Genomic DNA, 22934 nt, shown 5'->3' with positions numbered 1-22934 from the left:
TGTCTGCTATTTCGTGAATCGATTTATTGCAATTTTAAAAGAATTTTATGCTTCCATCTATTTTTTTTTTCAATAAAATGTTTAATTATAGAATACAAAAAAGCATATATTCAATGTTTTATTCGAATAACTTACCTTTGTCTTTCTACAATCTTAAGAAATTCTTACCGTAGTCTTACGGTCGCAAGCATCGCAGACACGTTACAATGCAGTTTGTAGCCAACTCTGCGTTTAAAATGTCGCTATACGCTCAATTTTATCATTAAAATATTGTTACTTAGTTTTTAGACAGTTGAAAGTATAAAGATTATATACCAATATATAGTTTCCGTAAATAATACTTAAATTGCTTATTATTTTTGCCAGAAGCAAAACTCACGAAACCACGTACTATCACGAAGTTACCGTCACTTACCTTATATTGTATATATACTGACTACGTGCTACATGTTTATGCAATGATAATGATAAGGATGTATGTGCAATGGGCATTCATTTGCCTAACTAATGTTAAAAACAAACAACAATTAGTTGGATGCCTCGTAATTTCAGCGGAAAATGGAAGTGTCTTAACACTAGGTTCCCTCTGTCTACCCTGCTATATGCGGGATACAGCGTGAAACTGACAAAAAAAATAAAAAAAAATGGAATTGTGTTTTTACAGGTAGTAATAAGTGGAAATTATAATTATTCCGATCCGAAAATACAAGACGAAGTGGAAGAACTGACACAGAAATTGGAAAATACTTCGTATATATCGAATTCGTTGTACACCGAGTCCTGGCTTCGGACGTTTGTCAATTATGTGGACAGGAATAATGATTATTTAAACGTATCGATCGACTCCGAGGAAGACTTTATTGCGAATCTAAAAGAGGTATAGCAGGAATTGTTTTTTATAAAAATGTCAATAGATTCATTTTACATAATTAAAAAGGATATTTTATATTGTACTGTTACATAGCTTCCATGTCACCTTTTTTTGATAATACGAATGTTTGTCGAATTGTTCTCAAACCTTTCATTGTCATTATCCATACCTATATTAAAAATTCGAAACTGTGTCTGTCTGTCTGTCTTTTACGCAATCAGGGCCAAACCGCTAATTTAATTATGATAAAATACTCATATAGAGATACTTGAGGGTCTCGGGATGAATATAGCATACTTTTTTTCTCGTATTTGTAATATTTTCGATATATACCAATATATTAAAATACTTATTAATTTGACATGCAATTTATTCCGCCAAGTTAATAACAACCATCGCTATGCGACCGTTGCTAAGCAACGATTTGCAAAATTTGTTGTTAGAAAACGTCACCCAAAATGAGCTTGCTTAACGCATCTCACTATTGAAAACTGAAAATAATTTCATAAATATATTTAATAAATATTCGTATAGCGGCGTAGCAAGCGGGCGTAGCCGCGTTCGGGTTCACTAGTTAAGCAATATAAATAAAACAATTTTAATACAATCATTATCAATTCCAGCTGTGGTTATTCCCGGCCAATCCTTTCTCACTGGACGTCAAATTCAACGAAGCCGGAGACGAGATAATTGCTTCCAGATTTCTTATCCAAGCCATAAATATTAGCGGAACGAACCACGAAAAGGAAATGGTGAAAGCACTGAGAGACGTTGTTGCGCAGTCGCCGCTTAATGCGTCCGTATTCCATCCCTACTTCGTCTTCTTTGATCAGGTAAATTAGTAAATGTATTTTCTTTCAGATTCACACATTCTATCCCGTAGTGTTAGGACACTCCGCTCTTCAGTTTCCGGAGAATTCTGGAGGCATTACGTGTTGAGTAGCGGAACTCAACGCCTTGCTCTGCTTTAAAACAAGAGCCAAGAAATGAAAATAAATAAATAATGTAAATGGTCGTAATATCTAATAAGTAATATAATATTTTTCGCTGTTCGGAACATTTATATTGAAATCTAATAGATCAATACAATTCTAGGCTAAATATATCAAAAATATTATTTTTATATATTTTTATTAATAATACATTTCTTTTGCAGTTCGAGCTAGTGAGGCCAACATCCATACAAAATCTCTGTTACGGAGCCTTGATGATGATGATAACTTCTTTCATATTTATTCCCAACATTCTCTGTTCATTGTGGGTAGCTTTCAGTATCATTTCCATAGAAATGGGCGTCGTAGGCTATATGGCACTCTGGGATATAAATCTAGATTCTATATCTATGATAAACCTTATTATGTGTATAGGTTTCTCGGTTGATTTTACTGCTCACATATGCTACGCGTACATGGCATCCAAAGCTAAATATCCTAGGGAAAGAGTCAGCGAGTGCCTGTACTCGTTAGGATTACCAATTGTCCAAGGATCATTCAGCACAATCTTAGGTGTGGTCGCATTGCTTTTAGCCGACAGTTATATATTTTCTGTTTTCTTCAAAATGGTCTTTATGGTAATTTTCTTTGGTGCGATGCATGGTCTGTTCCTACTACCCGTCTTACTTTCGCTATTCGGTCCAGGATCTTGTACTAGAGAAGAAAAGTTAAAAATTTCTAAAGTAGAAAAATGCTTCCCAAATCCCTATTGTATTCCACACCCACAGTTAATGCTGAACGATCAAATATTCAATGGTAAAAACATAAATCCTAATGGAGTTTACAAAATTTATGGAGATGACAAAGATCTTGGGATAGGTACCTCTGGCGAAGACACAAGCGAGAGTAGTTCGAATCAGTCTCAACGTCGACAAATAAGTAACGAAAATAGAAAGAAGTTTGACGACGGCTGGAAAAAATACAATTATGGCCGTAGCACTAGTCAATTCCAACCATCAGGCGAATTAGATTTGTATGGACATGAAAGCGATCGTACGTGGCAAAAGCAAAGGAACCAAAGAAGCTACGACTACAGAAACCCAGGACGAGACGACGAGTTCTCAAGACGAAAGAATAGTGACGGAAGTCCACAGCCTGGAACGTACAGAGTGACGCGGACTCACTCTCATCACAACCTTCACAGAAAAACCGCCCCAAAGCGCTCAAATTCTCACCATAATCTTGAACATTTAGATTACGTCGCCGAAATGCGTTTTCCTTGACACTAACCATATAACCTCTATACAAATTAAATTAAAATAAGTGCTCAATTGTGGACCAAAGTATTATGCTCTTGTGAGTGAATATTGTATTTTGAATGTTAGTGCCTGTTTTGGATCTGTGACAGAAAGTCAATAATATATAACAAGCCTTTAAATGTGGCTATGGTGGCCTTTAGATATATAAAAACAGTAGTATAGTATATCTTTGGGGTAATAGTAAAATAATGGAACTCTTAAGGATAAGAGCAGTAAATTTAGCTATATTAGAACATTTTCAAGGGAAATTATGAAGAAAACACTACTATTCAATAAAGAAAAATATTTAAATTATATTATCATTTACGCTGGTCGTGTGTATAAACAAATGAAAGATATAATTTTCTTTTTTACATAATTTATTGACACTTACGATTTCCTAAGTTTAAAATGTAAACATTATTTCAGTCGAATTTGCTTACACTAATATTAAAATTAATACGGAAAATAAGATCTACTGTTTAATATATTTTTCTAGTGTGATATAATTAGACATCGGACACTAACCTGGCTAACAACTGGATTTTTAAACTATTTTGACAAAATGTCAACATTTTTATTTTATCAAGTTATTTTATTACTCAAAATAAATCAGTTCTGTTCTATATTTTTGTATTTCTGTGTGCAATGAAGTTCTTTCTATTCTATTCTATAAATCAGTTTTGACCGTACATTTTTTCAAGGAATCGAAAATTACCATACAACTAAATATAGATCAATCATAAAAGCACAAAATATATTTTTCAAACGATTGCCATTTATGATCCGATGTCTAGTGATAGTTATAATTAATTTGGTTCGGGTGTATCGTACCTTAGGCTCCTAACGTTGTGTAAATATGTGTGTATTTAAACTTTGCATAAGGTCTCATTGATTTACGAAGCTTTAACGTTACCTATATCTTATAGACGCTGTAAATATTAATGTGATACATTTCAGATGCCATGTACCGTACATTATAGGTACTAGATGGACGATTGTGAAATCGATTACTTTATCGATTTATAAATAAAATCGTTAACTAGTTACAAAATCGATATTCAAACGAAAATCGTGAAAAATCGCAATCTTCTCGAATTCTTTTTTTTATTATTCTGCAAAATAGCTTTATTTTGCCATCTTTTACAAAAAAATGTTCATTCATAACATGATTGTTATGTCGTTTTACTCGTGACTTGTCACATCTCTGACTGATATTGTAAATATTTTAACTGTTTATATTAAATAAAAATAGTTTTTATAATATTTGTTGTTTTATTTAATTTCATCTTGTATAATTAAATCAAGATATTAAACTGTAAAATTAATGTTAAACTTATTGAAATAAAGAGATAACGTCCGACACACCTTTATAAATGGATATTAGAATAATCACATTTTCGCCCAATAAAAATATTTTAAAATATATAAAGAAGGATATACATATACTGTATAACTTACTATTATATTATTAAATAAAAAAAAGTTTAAGTTTAGAGTAAATACAAGTTGTATGCTAACACTCATATTGTCGTGTTTTAACAACAATTTTAATTTTCTATTTATCATAGAACAACTTAAAGCTACTTTAACAATTTAGAGAAAAACATCCAAACTTAAACAATCTTTGCTCAATCTTTTCAACAATCTACAGAGTCCAGCCTCTAACACAAAACCAACTGAATCATAAATAAAATACTAAAATTTTATGATTATTAATCACTATGATTTATTATACACATTCTTTAAAAGGTCACTACAGAACAAAATCAAATGTTTTGGTTCGAAATTATCGCACAGATAATCTTTGATGAAACTTAGCTTTCTGTCATTATTGCTTTCATGTGTAGTATTATTTTTGCTCTGTTCTTCAATTACCCTGTTAAGTATTTGAGTGGAGTTAGAAGATGTAAGTTTGCTTATTAGTGTGTTAGTTAAGTCATCAAATGACAAATTGTCAGCAATCTTCCGTTTGGAATCTTCATCCATTTTGTCACATAATTTGTCGAGGAAATCAGCTCTCTGAAATTATACAAAATATATATAAATAAGGATAATTATTTTTTCTTTACACCCATTTTGTTGGTTTATCCAACTGACAAGTTTTTTTTTTTAACATGATGGTTATTGACTTTCGAGGAATGTCTATTTGCTATCGATTCTCTCAACAAGGCAGGGGTTTTATTTACGCTCAATATTAATAATGTATCTCCTATCTCCAGTTAACGTCTATCTCGTACTGTCCGACATATCTATCCAATCACTAACCTGCAGGCCTACCTCCATCTCTGTCTATTTCAATCTATGGTAGCAATTTTTGGATTAGGATTGGTTATTAACATTGGGCGTTAGTTTATCACAATGACATACAGAAGATTAAATAAGATATAAAATATATATTATCAAAAGTATCCAAATAGTATCTACTGACTGTAAGCACGACGATTGTGGGTTTGACTCCTACTCGGGAGAATTAATTATTTCATTTCTTCACTTAAGTTGCGTTAAATTTCGTCACTTACCTCACTTCCCTTTGTCTATCCTACTAAATGCGAGATACAGCGTGAAGTTAAAGAATACAATTACATTGTTTAAATGAACTACTTTCCTTACCTCAGATAAACAAGTAGTCACTATATCGGCAGTACTACTCCTCCCTGCTTCGTCTGTCTGTACACTGCAATTAACCGCCAACGGTAATTCCGTTTGTGTTGTATTAGATCGTATTAATAACTCCTCAGTTTGGATTCCCATATTTTCAACTAACATATACGTTTGAACTTCCACCGATTTATTTAAGGATGTTTCCATTTCTTTTTCTATTGTTTCTTCAATATCCAGTTCTTGCGTTTTAATTTTATTTAAATATTTATCCAATATTTTTCTTGCTGTCTGTACTTTTGGCGTTTTTATACATAGCTTATTGATCTCTAACTCAGTTAATTTGGCTAGGTCACCAATACTTTCTATTTTTCCCTCAAATTCTTTAACTAATAATACCTTCATGGCTGGAGAGAATAAATCAGAGGTGATATTTGAAATAGAATCTTTACACTCTACTAGTTCGGGACAAATTGGTTCAATATCATTTAATTCACTTGTTTTCACAATTTCTGCCACTGGAGTCGTTTCTGGCGGACTTATTTCTTTATCAGATGTTGTATTTTCAGAGAAACTTTCGATAGTTTTAGTTAATATTGAGTCCAATTTGAAAATGTTTTCGAGCCTTTTAGGCGATTTCATTGGTAAATGTGTTCTTAGAAGTCTTTCTTGTCGTTTTATAGCGGAATTTCGAGGAGATCTCAAACCACACGGTTCAATATATTTTTTAACGCATATAGTTGTGGATACAGGCGGGTCGTGGAAACTCACGCGTTTTCTCTAAAATTGTAAATTAATATTTTTTTATAATAGTATAAAACAAGTTAATAAAAGTACCTACAGCGTAATATGTGTATTGTAATTTTGAGTCGTTTTTGTTATTACCAAATAACTATGAACATTTTATTTTAACATTTATATATTAAAAAATTGTTTGTTTGTGTAACAATTTGTCAATATACTACCCCTATTTCGTTCACAATCAGAGCAGATAATGATTGTCCTAAAACTGTAGTTAAAATATGTAGAACCTGTAAAAATATTATGAACTGTAACTTACCTTACTAGCTGGTGACGCGGTGCTCTCATCAGTAATATCCACCAACTTCCTCTTCAATATAGGTCCAGATGGACTACAATCGTTGGACGGCAATAACTTTTTAAATTTAAGAAAATTGTCGTTTTCCCCACTTTCTTCAACACTATCGCTTTGTTCTGCACTAGCGTTGTATAGAATTCTTAAGTTTCTACGAGCAGGTGTGCTAACTGATGGACTTTTCTTATCTTCATCTATTCGTATATCTGGTACGCATAAACCTAACATTTGAGCGGCCCGTCCATTTGAACGAACTTGTAGCCTATTTTTCTTCAAAGACAACGGAGAACTTGGACTTGTATTGACTGCTGTAGTTTCTTGTCTTATAGGCGATTGGTCACGAGGCGGAGACTTTTCTTCGGTAAATATCTCAGGGGATTCACACTTATCAAACGGTTCCCCATTCTCTTGTACAGGTGAAGTTAATTTAATAACCATGTAATCACTATTTTCTGGCGGTGATTTGTGCTCCTGCAATGGAGTTAAAGTTTTTATAGGCGAAATTTCTAAAGTATCATTCATAAAGTCCATCTTCCTCTGTTCCTCGTCTTTGAACGGCGAATCTTTCTCTAATATAGATTCTGTCATTGTTTGTGTAACGTCATCAGCTATTGTATCTGTGTCAACGTTTAATGTATCCTCTTTAGACGATACGTTTGTTGTAACATCTGTAATTTCTATATCTTCACTTTTATTTTCATTTGTAAATATTTGTGAATCTAATGTTTGTGTGTCAGCTTCAGCAGTGTTTTGAATGTCTACAGATATAGGTTTATTTATCTCGTCTTGGTTACTATTCAGGAGTTGATCATCTTCGTCGTTTATCACGATGACGGAAAAATTACTACTGATTGGTTCGGTATCCATATTTTCTGTCAAATCTATGACTAACTTCTCTTCCACTGTCCTATTGCTTGGTAGTTCTACATCATCTTTACTATTCGTCGTAACGTCAGTAGTCACTTCATCTATCAAATTTTGAGTATTTTGAACTTTTTGTTTTATATCTTCTAAAGAAACCACAGGACCTTTTTTTGTAGTTTTATTAGATTTTACAGATATTGGTGTGACTGATGATTCTTGTGAACTTTCTATAACATCTTGGGATTCAAGAATATCTGCTGTACTGTTTTGAGTTTCTTTTATTGCAATAGATTTATCTTTGTCGTTATTTTTTTTTCCTGTCTTAGCAACTTTATTTTTATTTAATTTCCCTATTACATTTTTTCTCGTACATGGTGAATTTGAGGTACCTTTTCTAGTGAGACGTTTTTGAGATTGAGGCGTGTTCAAAAATGGATGGCCTTCAACCATGTCTATGGCTAATTCTTTTTCTATGCGAGATTTTTTTACACTAACTTTTTTAGCTGAAGATTTTGAATCTGTCAATTTATTTATGTCATCTTTAGGTGTAGACAGGTTATTGTCATTTTTATCACTGAGCTTTGTAGTAGGCTTGTCTATTTGCGTTTCATTTAAGTTTAGTGCATCAGCCACCGCTGATGTTGGTGCACTATCGTCGCCTTCGTCTGTTTGATCTTTATTTTTAGAAATTTCTATAGGATGCATAACATTTTTCTGCTCTTCTGCAGACGTATCTAAGCACGTCTCATTTGAATCTGGAACAATTACGTTAGCAGTATCCTCTTTTTCTTTATTCGTTATGTCAATTTGATAAGATTCACTCACTGCAACAATTTTTTTTGTTTCTAATTTTTCAGTATTTGGTTCCACAGAACCGCTGTCGCTAAATTCAGCAATAGTAGGAGAATCGTTTTGGCCAAGAGAATGGCGTCGCCTTTTTAAACCAAAAAGTTGTAAATCTTCGAATTTTTTCGGTTTTCGTTTAAGTCGTGACGGTCGATCAGCACTTATTAACGTAGGCGCGGAATTTATCACGTGACTTGAAGGTGCAGATTTCGTAGTTGGCGTTTTAGGTAAATCATCTAAAACCTTGGAACTGGCAACACTATTTCCATTGTTTACGTTAGATTTTTCCATTAAGCTTTTCACATTTTTAAACACTCGGTCCTTTAAGGCAACGCGCGGCAATTTAGATTCTTTTAAAATTTGCAATTTGTTTGTGTCACTTTTAAGGTCTGTTATGATTTCAGTGTTAGTGTTTTCTTTGGATGGTGTTTTTTCCTTTCCAATAATATTTTCTAAAATTCTTGGAACAAATTCAGAATGAGGAATATTTTTAAGAATTTTTGAAACATCTTCAACCCCATCGGGTACAGTAGTTGATTTACTTGTAGTAGTTATATCTTGAGAATCCGTTTTCCATGTATTAAGTTTGAAATCATCTTGTGATTGTGATAAATCTTGATATAAAGCTGGTATATCTTCCCTTTTTCTTTGAAACTTTTCTTTTTGATTGTCAGTCAATTTCCTTGGATTAAATTTCCAATTGGATTTCACTACAACATATTCTTCGCCATTTTCTATTACAGTGTTTACTATATTGGTTTCTTTTTCTTTAGGTTTCTTAGCAGAACCTTTTGCACCCAGTGTTGTGAATTTAGCTTCATCAGTCTGTTTTGGAACTTCTGAATTTTGTACTGAGTTTTCTTTCAAGAGTTTGATGACTTCTTCAACACTAGTATCTTTGTTTCCAGTACCTATAACATCTAAAATAAGGTTTCTTAAATTCTCATTAGAATTAACTATTTCAGCATAGCTTTTAAATTGATTGAGTAAAAGTTTTACTAATTTTGAATATTCTGGAATTTTTATATATAGTTTTAGATTTTCCAAAATTAATTGTAAATGTGTGTAAGAATCCACCTGTAAAGAAATAATAATAACATTAACAATAACATAATTGGTATTTGCCATTGCTTAGTAGTAGATTTTTGAATGCAAATAAATAAAAAAATAAAGTTTGAACAATAAATTAACCAACACGAACACTATAGCAAAAAAAATAAAGAGCACATGCAAAAGAATTAAAACATAATTTATTTACCATTGCATTTTTTGTTATACATGGCTTAAACAATTTGAGCAATTGCTCTATTATGAGTATAACTTGCTCAGCTATGTTAGAATTCTTATTTATACATAATTTTTTCATCATGTCAACAACAACTACGGATAAAACTGGAATTATATCTTCAATATCTACATGTCCATTTATATTGTTAACCGATTTAAGCAACCATTCAGCTTCATTTTCGAAATTATCATCTAAAAAACAAATAAAACATTAATAGTTTTTGCCATACTTTATACCAATTAAGGTGTTTCATATTCTGAGGAATATCATATTACTAAAGAAACATCAAATTTCTATACAAGTAAATAAGCTTACCCAAGTTGCCACAATAAGAGTAAATGTATAATGTTTAACTGTAATCTTATTAAAACTTTAAAATAAAATTGTTATTTATATTACAGATTGAACTAAATTTTTACATTATACAATAAAAAGATAAAAAAAATACATTAAATAATTTTATTTACATAAAGAACGAAACTGAAAAATACTTTTTGAAATGGAATGTAAAAGTTTAGTTAATTTATTTTTGTCTCACTGATTTTACAATGGTCAGTAGATGAGCTATTGCCACCAAGATTGCAGTGAGCGGGTCTTGAGTACTTGCAAGCTTATGAACTTTGTAAAGATTGATTTCAGTATGCCTTTTCTAATCATGTATAGCTCATGTTATAATAACTATGTATAATAATAAGTTCACGCCGTATCCAGTATATAGTAGAGTAGGGCAGAAACGCTTAGTGTTAAAACACTCTCGTGAGATGTTACGTGTTTAGTGCTAGAACACAATGCTGAACACCTTACCAGAGTGAGAAAAAGACAGTGGAGTCTTAAAACTAAGTTCTCAGGTTCCCTTTGCCTACCCTGTGATACAGTATACATACTGAAGTTAAAAAAAATCTAATGTATAATATATAAAATTTAAAAACTTACCAATACAATCAATTTTCTTCCGTGCTGCCGCTATTGAAGCATTTATGATAAACTTATAAGATTTCAAACTTCCTGCATGTGACATTAATATTGTGAAAACATCCTCATTGATTTTTGTGTTTTGTAGTTTGTTATAGGCAAATTCATACAATTTCACCCATGCAAATGTGGCTAAATCTTCCTAAAATCATATTATAAAGGTAATTTTATTGAGGTGGTTGTGGCAAAGCATTTATGATTTTTAAAACTTCATTCCACACTTAGGAAAGAAAAAAAAATTTTTTTTTAGAAAACCTAAAACTTGCATAAAGCTGGTTATGAATCTGGAATTCTTGAAAAATTATATTTGTTGTATAGTCCATAGCATTACACGCAGGCTATATATATAGCCTTTATATAGCTATATATATAGCCGCGCTTTGCTTTAACTTGGTGTCAAGGCATTGAGTTCTGCCGCTCAACACACAATGCCTCCAGAATTCGGCAGAAAGTGGGAAATGGAGTCTTAACATTAGGTTCCCTCTGCCTATCCGGCTGTGTGCCCCCATCCACACTGTAAAAAGCTGATTTAAGTGTTTTTACATTATTTTATTAATTTTAATCTAATTTACTGTACTTGCTGTAACTTACCATAAGCATTATGTTTCATGAGTTCAACAGTAAGTACAATTATTTCCATTTTAACATGCAAAATTATACATAGATTCAAAATTTTTAGAAATATTACTTACTTTTGCAAATTGCTCCAAATGTTTTAATGGCCACAGTATCATTTTACATAGCATTCTTTCACACAGACTGTAGTAATTTACACATATTGTATCAGCGAGTGTCAGCCAAAAGTAAATGTTGTTTGAGGTCAAGTCTTTTAATATACACTCAATTGTATGACTTGATGTATTAAGAGCTTCTTTTATCAAAAAGTTTACTATCGGTTTCAAGTTATTTACTGTTTGGCTAAAATGAAAACATTGAACATTTTAAAAGTTTCGTAAGTACGTAAGTTCGTTGAGATAGTATGCCTTGGTGCCAGATTGAAAAAAATTAAATATTAATAAGTAATAATTCATTGCCTTGAGTGGGGATCAAACCAACGGCCGTCGCGTTACAGCTCCACAATGGCCTCATTTATGCTATGTATAAGTATTAAAATAAAGCATCTTATGTTGAAGAAAAAATATTTGAATCTGAATATGCAATGCTCAACTTCCAAGATTTTGCATGTGGAGTTGCGGAACTCAACCCTACGTTTTCATTAACAATTATGTTCTAACATTCTTACCTGTTTCCTACATTATTATTTGGAAATTTCAATACAACTTTAACTAAATTCAGTATAGGACAATATTTATGATCCTTTGTAACCATTAGAGGTTGTAAATCCACATCATCTACTAATGAGTAAATAAGAATATTCAAAATAATATCATACATCCTTGGGTTGCAGTCCTAAAAAAAAACAAGCAACATCTTATACCTTTTCCCCTTTAAAAAATAAAAAGGCATCACAATATGGTTTTTTTACAACATCTTTATAGTTTGTGTATACAATAAAGAATTTTAACTATCTATATATCTGAATTCTGACTGTAATAATTCACTCCTTATTCTGAGAAATTAGTATACTATTTTTTTTTCCTGGATATGTTTTATAAAAAATCAATATAGTTTTGCACTTCAATATGTTCTGCCTACCACATAACATGCGAAGAAAGTTGAACAAAGTTTACAAAAAAAAATAAGAAGTATATATCAACATCATAAAATTAAATAAATAATTTTGAAATAGTTACCACTGTTATTTTATTAAGAACACCTAAAACTTCCATGAACAGATCCCTCCTAATATTATTGTCAGGTAACTCTCTAATAGTTTTAATAAAAGACTTCCACAAGCACTCTATCTGTTTGTTCGAAAATTTATCATTTTCGGCACATGTTCTTAGAGCACTACCTAAAAAATGTATCCATTCTCTCCAATGATCCACTAACATTTTAGGAGTCAAAAGTTTTCCCTTTAAATTAGGTAAATTGACACACCCTTGGCAATTAACATGACCACATATATTTATGAGAACTTGAACACACTGAGCTTTTGTTGTTTCTGAAATTGTTCCAGGTATAAACATAGGTTTATCGGCCACAGATTTACCAAAGCAAAAGAACATGAATGGCATTAGAACTACATTTGATATTTTATCCATATGTAAATAAAAATTATATATTAAATGCCACCATGTGTTCAGTTTTGCTAATGCAGTCTTTTCAACTTTTGCATTGTTAGATGTTAGAGGTATGACTAATAATTTTATCCTCTTATTTATATAATTCTCATTGGTTTCTGTTGAAAAGTTATCTATTAAAACATTCCAACACAAAAATGCTTTACATCTGTTTTGAACATCCATTTTAAATGCCATTTCGACCACTGGTAACATTGAGTTTATTGGACTTCCTGTATTACTCATACTTTTCGTTATTTGGCTTTTTAACAATTTTATAAAAATTATCCATAATCTGTACCAGTTGTCATCTTGAGATTCAAGTAAATTTTTCATAAATGCAGGATACCTTAAAAAGAAATAATTCCATTTTTAGTTATAAGGTTAGGAGTTAGTGCTTATTTGAATAAAGAATATTTTGAATTTGAATTTATATAAATCTTTCTTTATCGTTTTATCTTTCCTTTTTTTTAGATTTATTTCATACAAACATACAAGGTCTTTACACAAGGTAGGCGACAGTAGGAGTGCTCACACACTAGGGTCTGCCTCTACCCTGCAAATATTGTGAAATATATTTACTTCTGTGGTGTATAAATATTTTCAAGGACGACTCTCCAATTAGAGTTGTCTCCATACTCAAAATTCACTAAATCCTGTGTCAACAGTTCCAAAACATCCAATACTTGTGGTAATGCTGAAGTAATAGTGATAAATGGTATAATTCTTGAAAACCACACATCAATATTTTCCTTGATAAAAGTAGCTCTCTTTTCTGGTGGTAATATTTTTAGCAATTTGAAGAGAACACTTAAAATCTGAAATGTTTTTGGGAAACAATAATTATAAAATTGTAAAAATATTATTAAGGCTAAGGTAAGCACAAGTTGTGGCTTGAATTTCCATTTGGGGGAATGAATTACTTTAATCTCCTAACTCTAGTAACAAAACAAAGCTAGGCATTGATTTTCACTACTAAACACACTATGTGAGTATGTAATTGTGAGGAACAGATTATCATAACACAAGGTTTCTCCTATATATGTTGCTTTAGTCATTACAGCATAAATTTAAGAAAAAAACATCAAGCAAGTCTCAAATATTAGACAGTTCATAGCAATATTTACCTGTAATCGGATTTTAAGTGGTATTCTTTGATGACAGTACAAATTGATAAGTTCCTTCAATTCATTGGACTGGTTTACAACTAGTAAAATTAATGTCTCGTCTGGATATGACAAAATTATTTCAAAACATATTGTTTTAAGTGTTTCAATTTTGTTAAATAAGGCAGTTGTTTTTAGTACATGTAAAACACCTACTGCTGATGGTACTAAATCAGGTAAAGGTAAAAATTGTGCCTTCTAAAAAAAAATAAATATTTAATATTATGTACTTGTGTAAATAAATAATATTTAAAAAAAAAACTATTTGTATACCTTGATCTTTTCTAATACTGTAGATATAATATTTAATATGTTACTTGTATATTTTATATCTTCTTTCAGTTGTCGTACAGAAAATGATAATAACTTTTCAACCACGGGTACTCGAATATTATCAGCTGCGTCCAATGCATTTTGAATAGATTGATAATTATGTATATTCAATATATAATCATCAGAATAATCTAACGCTTTTTCAAGATCAGTCACGATGCAAAGTTCTTCAGGCATATCTAAAACATTCTGTTAAGCTATAATTGTACACAAATACCACGCGACAAATAAGAAAAAAGGTAATGAACACGGCAACCGGTCACAATGCAGCTATATAATAAGTACATACGATCATCAAAACACAAATACGTATAAGTATTAAGATTATGACTATCAAAGTAATATTTATATAGCGAAATAACAAAATCATAACAATTACCTATTTCAGATAAAAGATCAGTTAAATGCAAACGAATTTATTACTTTTTCATGAATTAAAACAACATATTGACATTTGCAACAATTCTGGCGCGAAGAATGACATTAAATTATTGCCATAACCTTAGCTGATAGACAATATATATATAGATATATATTATCTGTATTTTTTTAAGACGTACATTGAGCTCAGATATTTTCTGCAATTTTTATTACAATTATAATACTTTGACAACTCCAAATTCTTTTCTGTATCTATGTCTTCCTTCAAAGTTATAAGACTGCGTGATGCTATCAAATACTAACCAACCAAACCAACATTAGTATGGATACTATTAAAAGTAAAACTATTCTTTTCAATTTCACGCGTGGAATTAAAATATTTTTTCGTTTATTTTTTATACAAAAAGATACAAACATTACAATAGCATCAAATAATGACTCTTAACTAAATAATTTTTCTGGAGATAAAAAGTGTTAAGACATTTTTAGTATTGATGAATACATAAAATTTTATAAAAAAATAGACTTATATAAAAAAATTACTATAATAATAAAAATTCTATGGTGGTTCGCAGTAATGTGGCTGTTTAACGAAAGTTTATTTAATTTCTTAAAGAATTTGCAGGTACATAAAGGTATATTTTAATTGCATATAAAAAATTTCCTTTCAAACGGCACCCCGGGTATCATATTCAATACCTACAATATGTTAATATTTTTACATTTAGTTAGGAAATAGATATATAGATATATAATATGTAATACAATTCTAAGTAATTTGAAATGATTTGCTAAATATTTATAGGGCCGTTGTTTATCGCAGATGAAAAATTTCCGCCATGGCAACTTTTCGTAAGGATGAATAATAATTAAAAAAGTATTTGTAATTTAATAATTGTTGTTATTTATTTCTTAAGTTCTCTATTTTCTTTTTCTGTACTTTATAGTATTGTATTGTAAAAATATATATTTGTAAAAAAATATTAGTGCTGCAGAAAATAACGTGTTTTTAGATGTGGCATGATTATAGGACTGTTAGATACTTATGCTGAGAATAAAACATTTTTGTGCTTTAAGGACAACATGTAATTAAATAGCAAGAAAGACTATAAAACGTTATACTAGGTTTTTTTCACATTGAAAGATCGTTAATGTCGCTCTCGTATTAGAATCTACACGATCGAATAACTGTTTTTGAAAATACGTCCAATAATTTTGGAAAGAGCCAGTCTCAACCAATTAGCAGATTATATACCTTATATACCTTACGCAGGAAGATGCGTGAAAATACAACTAGTGAAAGGTACAAATTATTCATTTTATTAGAACCTGCCAGTTCAAAATTTTTCACTTCAAAAATCCGCTACTTTAATTTTAAGCAAGGAATGAAAATATTAAATATTTTTTTCCCGAGGGAGAAATCCATCCATTCCTTTCCACCCTTTCCTTTCTTCATTCCTTCCTTTATACCTTTCCTTTTTCCTTTTTCTTTCCACGTCTCCTTTTTCCATTCCACATTTTCTCTATTTAAACTATTTTGTGTACCTATCTACCGTTTGACTGTCACAAGTCACAAAAATAAACGTTATTATTAATTATTATTATCATCATTTGGTTGATTGGAGAACTCAACGTCGCGCTTTATCTTGTTATCGTTATATTATATCTTGTTATAGTAATTATATTATAAATAAATAAAATAAAAAAGTATTTTTGTTGACAACATTCATAATTATACATTTTATGGGCTACTAACTCCTAAATAAGTATGAACTGTTTTTTAGAAGCTGAAGTGATTTCCCTGTTTTAAACATAAGCTTATGTGTTATTGTCGCGAGCCAAAATAATAAAATAAAAACAAAGAATTGAAAACAAAGAATATTTATATTTGAATACCCTACCCTCCCCGTTCACTGCAGCAGTCATAAAAATGCGCGATACTAGACATCTTCATCATTAAGTAACCCCCCACACGTACATATCAACAGCGCTTATTCTAAAAGGAGGTGGTGTGGTGTGCACTCGCGTACGCTTCTTGGTTCTGCCGTCAATCGTATCGCATAGTCGAATGTTCGCGTGCCGTGCTCCGAATACAAATAAGTGTTGTCTAAATCACATAAACAACACGACCATGTGTGGATAGGACGTGGACGTGCAAACTGTTGTAATGTGTTGTGCCCAAATTCGGTGATGTTGCATTGCAAGTGAGGACAGTTTGAGTTTCAATCAAATTGTTTTAGTTTATTCATAATGCCTGGACACGCTAACAGTCCGTACTGGGCGGCTGTTGACTTCGACAGCGAAGGTGATGATGAAAGAAATGGCCCACAAAGCAGCAGAGTCTATCTCGACCCTTGGGATAATGATGCCTTCGGAATGACTCAAGGGGAGTCACCAGATACCAGCCAAGAACATACTATGAATTCATTTGCGGGAGAGCCCGTTAGTGCTAGTTTTTATTACGTTCCAACCAAAACTTACGACTCTGGAGAAGAACCGAAACCTGCTAAAAGAACTATTTTCCAAGAGGATGTAGTTCCACCAGATTATTCTATATATGGGAGACGACCTTCCAGGCACATGATGGCTGATTATCAAGATATTCCGATTTATGGCTACATACCAATACGTAAGTTTTTCTAAAATATATAGAAATTTATACTAAAATATTTTTTTATTATAAAATAATCAAATGTTTATTTAAATTAACTTTGATAGGAAATGCGAATATAATTAAGATGAATATTAACATGAAATCTAAAAGCAGATAAACTTGATAAGATTCTTCTAATTACTGTTAATTACGTAGATTTCTAATTAGCGGTTACATTTTTTTGTGTCATGCAAGAGCTATTTATTTTTTTATAAAAATAATGTAGGTAGTCTATACATCTTTTATGCTTTATGAATTTACTTTCCTTACGATAATTAGCTTAAAAATTTACATTACTTATATTAAATTGTATTTATTTGATATTTGTGGAATACTTAGTTATTTTAAAATAGATAAATAATAAAAGGGGGGAAAAAGTTATGAATCAGCAACGTTGACGTAAATAACTTTAGCTTTTTACAGTATGCTTATTTAAAAAAAAAAGAAGTATTTCTTTTTAATTATACACATTGTGCTATGACGCATAAAAAATCATATTAACGTGTAAATATTCATATTTACGCATTGTAGCACAATGAACCTCAGTAATTTTACTTTTTTTTTTCATTCTTACTTTTAATATTATATTACTAATAATGAATTTACCTACTAATTTAATATTATATTCAAACTAAAAATATTTTATAGAGGAACGTAGACGTTCAATTTACAACGAAGAACCCATATACGCTCCACATCCTATGGTGTACGAGAGTCTCTATGCACCTGTGCCTATGAACCCCTACATGCATCCAAGACCACGAATATCTCTTCAGCATCAACCAGAGTACGTGATGGTGAACGGCCATGGCAAACAAAGAAGACCCTCGAGGTAATATTTAAATAATTATTATACTTATTACGTTTCTACATTGCATAATTCTTAAGGTCTCTTATGCTTTTGTTATTCAAAATTAAACAGCAATTGGGTACGGTGTAGATCGTGGGCGTCCGTAGGCTTATAGCAAATATATTCAAACTCAAGGAAAAATCGTCATCATCTTCACCTAGGATGTGACTAACACCGCCTACTGGATCAAACGATTGTATGTTCAAAATTATATACTAAGGCCAATCCAAAAAATGAATATATTTATAGAGGAATTTATTAATTATTTATTATTATATGCCAATAAAAAAAGATTGCAAATGCTTGCGTGCTGTTTATATTGTGCATGTAAAGTGCGTACCATTAGGTCCAAAGAGAATTGATTTATATTAAATTTTAAAACGTTTATATGAATGGTATTAGAAAGTTTTAAAATTTAATTGTACATATTACAATATGTACAATAGTCAAAAGGTTAATGAACTTAGATATTTTTTTTAATGTTGAAATTTAAAAAAGTTATTAAGTCTTCCAGGAGTTTAAATTTCTGTGCTCTTCTATAATTTATCGCAACATTTAATGTTATTTAACATTTTATATAGTTATTACTTTATTTAATTACAGAAGAAGAATGAAAGAAAAAAAATAATTTAATTAAAAAATGTTACTGAAATGTAATTTTTTTTGCCCAAAATTTAGCTTTTTTTATTAAAAGTGAACTGTGAAGTTACAAAATATAAATCTAGAAGTATATGATATAACTAAAGTTTCATTTTAATACCAACAGTACATATTTCAATAGATATTTACAATGCATAACGATTCGGACGCTTAATCCTCTCAAAATGAAATCTGTACTAAACACGCAAACATTTTCTCGCTAATGATACATTATTATTTAAGCTTCACGCACTCTACTACAGATGTGTCTGATTTCTAGTGTTTCTGGAAAAAAATATCTATATACTAATATTAATATCTTTTTTCGCTACGGGTTCTGGATTTGATTCCCACTCGAGGAATTGATATATCTAAGTATTTAATATTTTCATTTCTCTTGACATCCTACGCGGGATACACCATGAAGTAAAATATATATATATATCTTTAAATATATCTATCTACCTATATATTGTAATTCGCTATGTTATACTTACCAACTAATCAAATTAATTTTTGTTTGTTTTTGTATGTTTTTTTTATACTCTTACTATTATTACATTGAATTATTAAATGCTGGTTCTCATTCCCAACAAAATGACATGGAGGAATTCCACGGAATTTATGTACCTATAAGAAAAAAAACACTATCGTCATAGTCATGGGGCTCGAAGTTAGTCGAGTTTCTTTGTATTATAACGATCCTCTATCCACCGTGTGAACATGCGGCAGTTTTTGTTTACTACAAATGAAAGTTGCATTTGTGAGAATCTAGCCCGTTTCTTGTTTACAGAGAAACTTGTTCCTAGCATTGACCTCTGGATCATTGCATAATTTTTATCTGAACATCACTCGAGCCAATATATTTTATGTAAAAACTATTTTTTTGTGAAAATGATGTAAAAATGAAAGTTATTATAATAAAAATTAAATGCATCGTCATAATTAATGCTAACGATAATATAACGTTAATCAATTTTGCACATTTTATTTTATTATGTTCAAGTTATGTAAAATTCTAAAATATAATTTTATTGTGTATAGAATTTAATGTTATTCTTATTATGTCTTATAGATCAAAAACTTTCGATTTCTAGAATATAGTTACAGTATACAGTTATATTACTTAACGTTAGACATCTTATTAGGAAATATGTAGGTACATTGCATATTGAATATACCTTAAATCTGTGAAAAAATGATATAGGGAGATATAAAAACCCTAATAGAATATGAATCCATAATTTTAAATATCTTTCTATTTTCACATAAAATATTTTTTAAACAATTGAATGGTTGTGAATTATTTTTTTATTGTATCTATTAAATTCTATTAGGTTTGGGCAAGATTTAGGTTATTGTTGATTTGGAAGACCAGCACACATGATGGTGGTGGTAGTAGACCTTAGTGGTGCAGCTAGTTCCTACTCTAGCTATATATAATCCAACAAAATTTTTAAACATATTAAATATATCCTTAGCAAAAGTTGTTCAACACAAACAAACCACCATTGACCCTAACTCGAAGACCATAAATTCGATATCCACTCAAGCCAATAATTATATTTCTATTGTTTTTATTTCTTCGCTACCGTAAGACAAATCGCGGCGTTCAATAGCAACTGAAGGCGCAGTAACTCGATTTTGGATAGAAATCAGAGGACGGAGTGTCTTGACACTAGCCTACTTACTGCAAGTTTCAATCAGGTAGTCAATAGCATGACAAGAGCCACCAAATCCACGTGCATTGCGTGCGGCCACTATTATAAATAGATGTAAATAGAACCAGCCTTTTATGAAACCATATAGTGCGTTATAAACAAATCGAAAAGAACCAGCTAAATTATGAATTTTAATTAATGAATGGTAAATAATATTACATAAAGCGATCTAGAAAGTAATAGGGCACGAACCTGTCCTGTCATAATGTTCGCACATCAGTGTGAACAACGAACACGTAGAAACTAACCGCATTATCTAATGTATAATCGTATCGATACGGATGGGGGATCATAAGAATTGCAATAGTCATGCTGGTGGACTGTAGACGCAGCATAAATTATTTGTGTTCGTGGGTTCTTAAAATACAAAGTAAGTTAGTGGCATATGAAAATCTTAATTAAAAAAATTTAAAATCCTAAATATTTTTGAGTTTTTTTAATGTTTCAATAAATTAATTTTTTAATACTTTTTTAGAAATGTATCTATAAAAAAAATACTTAGCCCGATATGAACCCTCGCTTCTTGGAAACCGTCCAAGAGCTCTGACCACTAAGCTATACGTTTTCATCAAGCTGAATCGAAATTTTTATACGCTCATTACAATTTATTTATGTTGCATTTTCAATAGATTTATAATAAAATCTTTCATAAGTGTAGAATAACATTAACATTTAAACATGTTAAAAATAATTATTTAGCTTGACAGCAAGACATAGCGACTATCGTAGCGCACACGCAATGAAAAACTAAATTCAAGCGCAATATCTGTGCATTCTTTTACGTGTCTTCGCTCTGATAACTCCCAATTTAAATTCTACCACTCTACATGCACATTTCAAATTATTTTAAAAAGAAGAGAACAGAGTTCCCTGACACTACGTTCTCTCAGTCTAAAGAAGAAACAACAATACCTGACTGACTAGTGAAATTAATATAAAATCTATTTTTTCTCGACAGGATGACAGAAGCGTACGAGCAATACGCGTACGAAAGCTTGTCACCCGACTACGAGGACTGGGCGCGGCCGATGCCGAAGACAGCGCCTGATAACTTCCACCTCTCCCGATATGGACACCTACAGATTGATTACTCTTGCAGCTGGCATTCTCTTGACAGGATAATTCGAAACCAATAAAATTTCGTTCATCTGAAAAATTGTAATAAGCTTTGGTGCTATTAGATAGTAGCAGACAAATGCATACAAGTGTTTCTATCCATACCTATATTATAAATTCGAAAGTAACTCTGTCTGTCTGTCTGTCTTTTACGCAATCAGGGCCAAACCGCTAATTTAATTGTGATAAAATACTCATATAGAGATACTTGAGGGTCTCGGGATGAACATAGGATACTTTTTTTGCTCATATTTGTAATATTTTCGATATATACCAATATATTAAAATACTTATTAATTTGACATGCAATTTATTCCGCCATGTTATGAACAACCGTCGCGTTGCTAAGCAATGATTTGCAAAGTTTGTTGTTATAAAATTCACTCTAAATGAGCTTGCTTAACGCATCTCTCTATAGAAAACTGAAAATAATTTCATAAATATATTTAATAAATATTCGTATAGTTTCAGCGGGCGTAGCCGCGTTCGGGTCCACTAGTATTATAAATAAATTAAATCAGATTCACACTATATCCCGCACACAGCAGGGTAGGCAGAGGGAACGTCGTGTTAAGACACTCTGTTCTCCACTTTCCGCCAAATTCTGGAGCCTTTGAGTGTTGAGTGGCGGAATTCACCGCCGCCCACCTCTACACCAGAGCGAAGAAATGAAAATATAAATTTAAATAAATATTTCATGCGAAGGATCGAACTCACAACCAGTCTCGTTTACAGTTACAGTTTGTGCACCTGCGCCACGGCTGGCCAGGCTGGTATTTCTATATGAATCGTCCTAATTGTATTTTCCTACAACGAAAAAAAAAAGTAAACAAGCTCCCACTGACTTTTTGTCACTAAAACACTAAACACTATATAAGTAACTCTATATATTCTAATTATTCATAATTAGCTGTGAAGTGTGGTGTTACCTTTAACAATAATTTAAACTGTAAATTATTTTATGCCCGATATTTTTCAATCGACCTACATGCCTATATATGGAATATCTGAAATACCAACCTTCACATCTGATTTTCTTATGCATGAATTGTTGTAATTATTATATAGATGTAATGATTAAATTATAATTGTTTGTATAACCTAGGTGCGTTCTAGATTATTAT

General features: G+C 31.1%; 3 protein-coding genes across 4 annotated transcripts in view; 2 read left to right on the top strand and 1 right to left on the bottom strand.

The window, feature by feature from the left end:
* The window catches only part of Ptr (patched domain-containing protein), a 44861-nt gene extending 40494 nt beyond the window's left edge, over nucleotides 1–4367 (top strand). For both annotated transcript variants that reach the window (XM_085205241.1, XM_085205240.1), the window contains exons 9-11: nucleotides 665–877; nucleotides 1495–1704; nucleotides 2028–4367. In XM_085205241.1, coding sequence (XP_085061367.1) covers nucleotides 665–877; nucleotides 1495–1704; nucleotides 2028–3086 — 1482 coding nt within the window. In that variant the 3' untranslated portion in view covers nucleotides 3087–4367. The remainder of the gene's footprint in view (nucleotides 1–664; nucleotides 878–1494; nucleotides 1705–2027) is intronic.
* On the bottom strand, nucleotides 3458–14919 carry Rif1 (Rap1 interacting factor 1). Its single transcript, XM_085205239.1, has 12 exons — nucleotides 14830–14919; nucleotides 14391–14629; nucleotides 14079–14315; nucleotides 13534–13769; nucleotides 12523–13300; nucleotides 12012–12178; nucleotides 11461–11686; nucleotides 10730–10910; nucleotides 9767–9987; nucleotides 6763–9585; nucleotides 5715–6482; nucleotides 3458–5123 (listed from the first exon to the last, which is right to left on the bottom strand). The coding sequence occupies exons 2-12, from the start codon at nucleotides 14625–14627 to the stop codon at nucleotides 4824–4826; spliced, it is 6174 nt and encodes a 2057-aa protein (XP_085061365.1). The 5' UTR covers nucleotides 14628–14629; nucleotides 14830–14919; the 3' UTR covers nucleotides 3458–4823.
* Nucleotides 14920–16804: 1885 nt separating this feature from the next.
* LOC146527601 (uncharacterized) lies at nucleotides 16805–22112 on the top strand. Its single transcript, XM_085205238.1, has 3 exons — nucleotides 16805–17460; nucleotides 18133–18316; nucleotides 21653–22112. The coding sequence occupies exons 1-3, from the start codon at nucleotides 17082–17084 to the stop codon at nucleotides 21828–21830; spliced, it is 741 nt and encodes a 246-aa protein (XP_085061364.1). The 5' UTR covers nucleotides 16805–17081; the 3' UTR covers nucleotides 21831–22112.
* The last annotated feature ends 822 nt before the right edge of the window (nucleotides 22113–22934 follow it).

This window comes from Heliconius melpomene, chromosome 20 (genome assembly GCF_056956725.1).
Source record: "Heliconius melpomene rosina isolate 202511_hmr_F chromosome 20, ASM5695672v1, whole genome shotgun sequence".
In the NCBI taxonomy this organism is placed as follows: domain Eukaryota; kingdom Metazoa; phylum Arthropoda; class Insecta; order Lepidoptera; family Nymphalidae; genus Heliconius; species Heliconius melpomene.
Note: the sequence above shows the minus strand (reverse complement) of the source record. Positions and strands in the feature narration are given on the sequence as shown.

Coding starts and splice junctions, on each gene's coding strand:
- Rif1 (XM_085205239.1), bottom strand. CDS start 14,627: ATGCCTGAAGAACTTTGCATCGTGACTGATCTTGAAAAAGCGTTAGAT. Junction 14,316..14,390: donor CAGTATTAGAAAAGATCAAG/GTATACAAATAG, acceptor ATTTTTTTTTAG/AAGGCACAATTTTTACCTTT. Junction 11,687..12,011: donor AATAATAATGTAGGAAACAG/GTAAGAATGTTA, acceptor TTTTCATTTTAG/CCAAACAGTAAATAACTTGA.
- LOC146527601 (XM_085205238.1), top strand. CDS start 17,082: ATGCCTGGACACGCTAACAGTCCGTACTGGGCGGCTGTTGACTTCGAC. Junction 17,461..18,132: donor TTATGGCTACATACCAATAC/GTAAGTTTTTCT, acceptor AATATTTTATAG/AGGAACGTAGACGTTCAATT. Junction 18,317..21,652: donor AAACAAAGAAGACCCTCGAG/GTAATATTTAAA, acceptor TTTTCTCGACAG/GATGACAGAAGCGTACGAGC.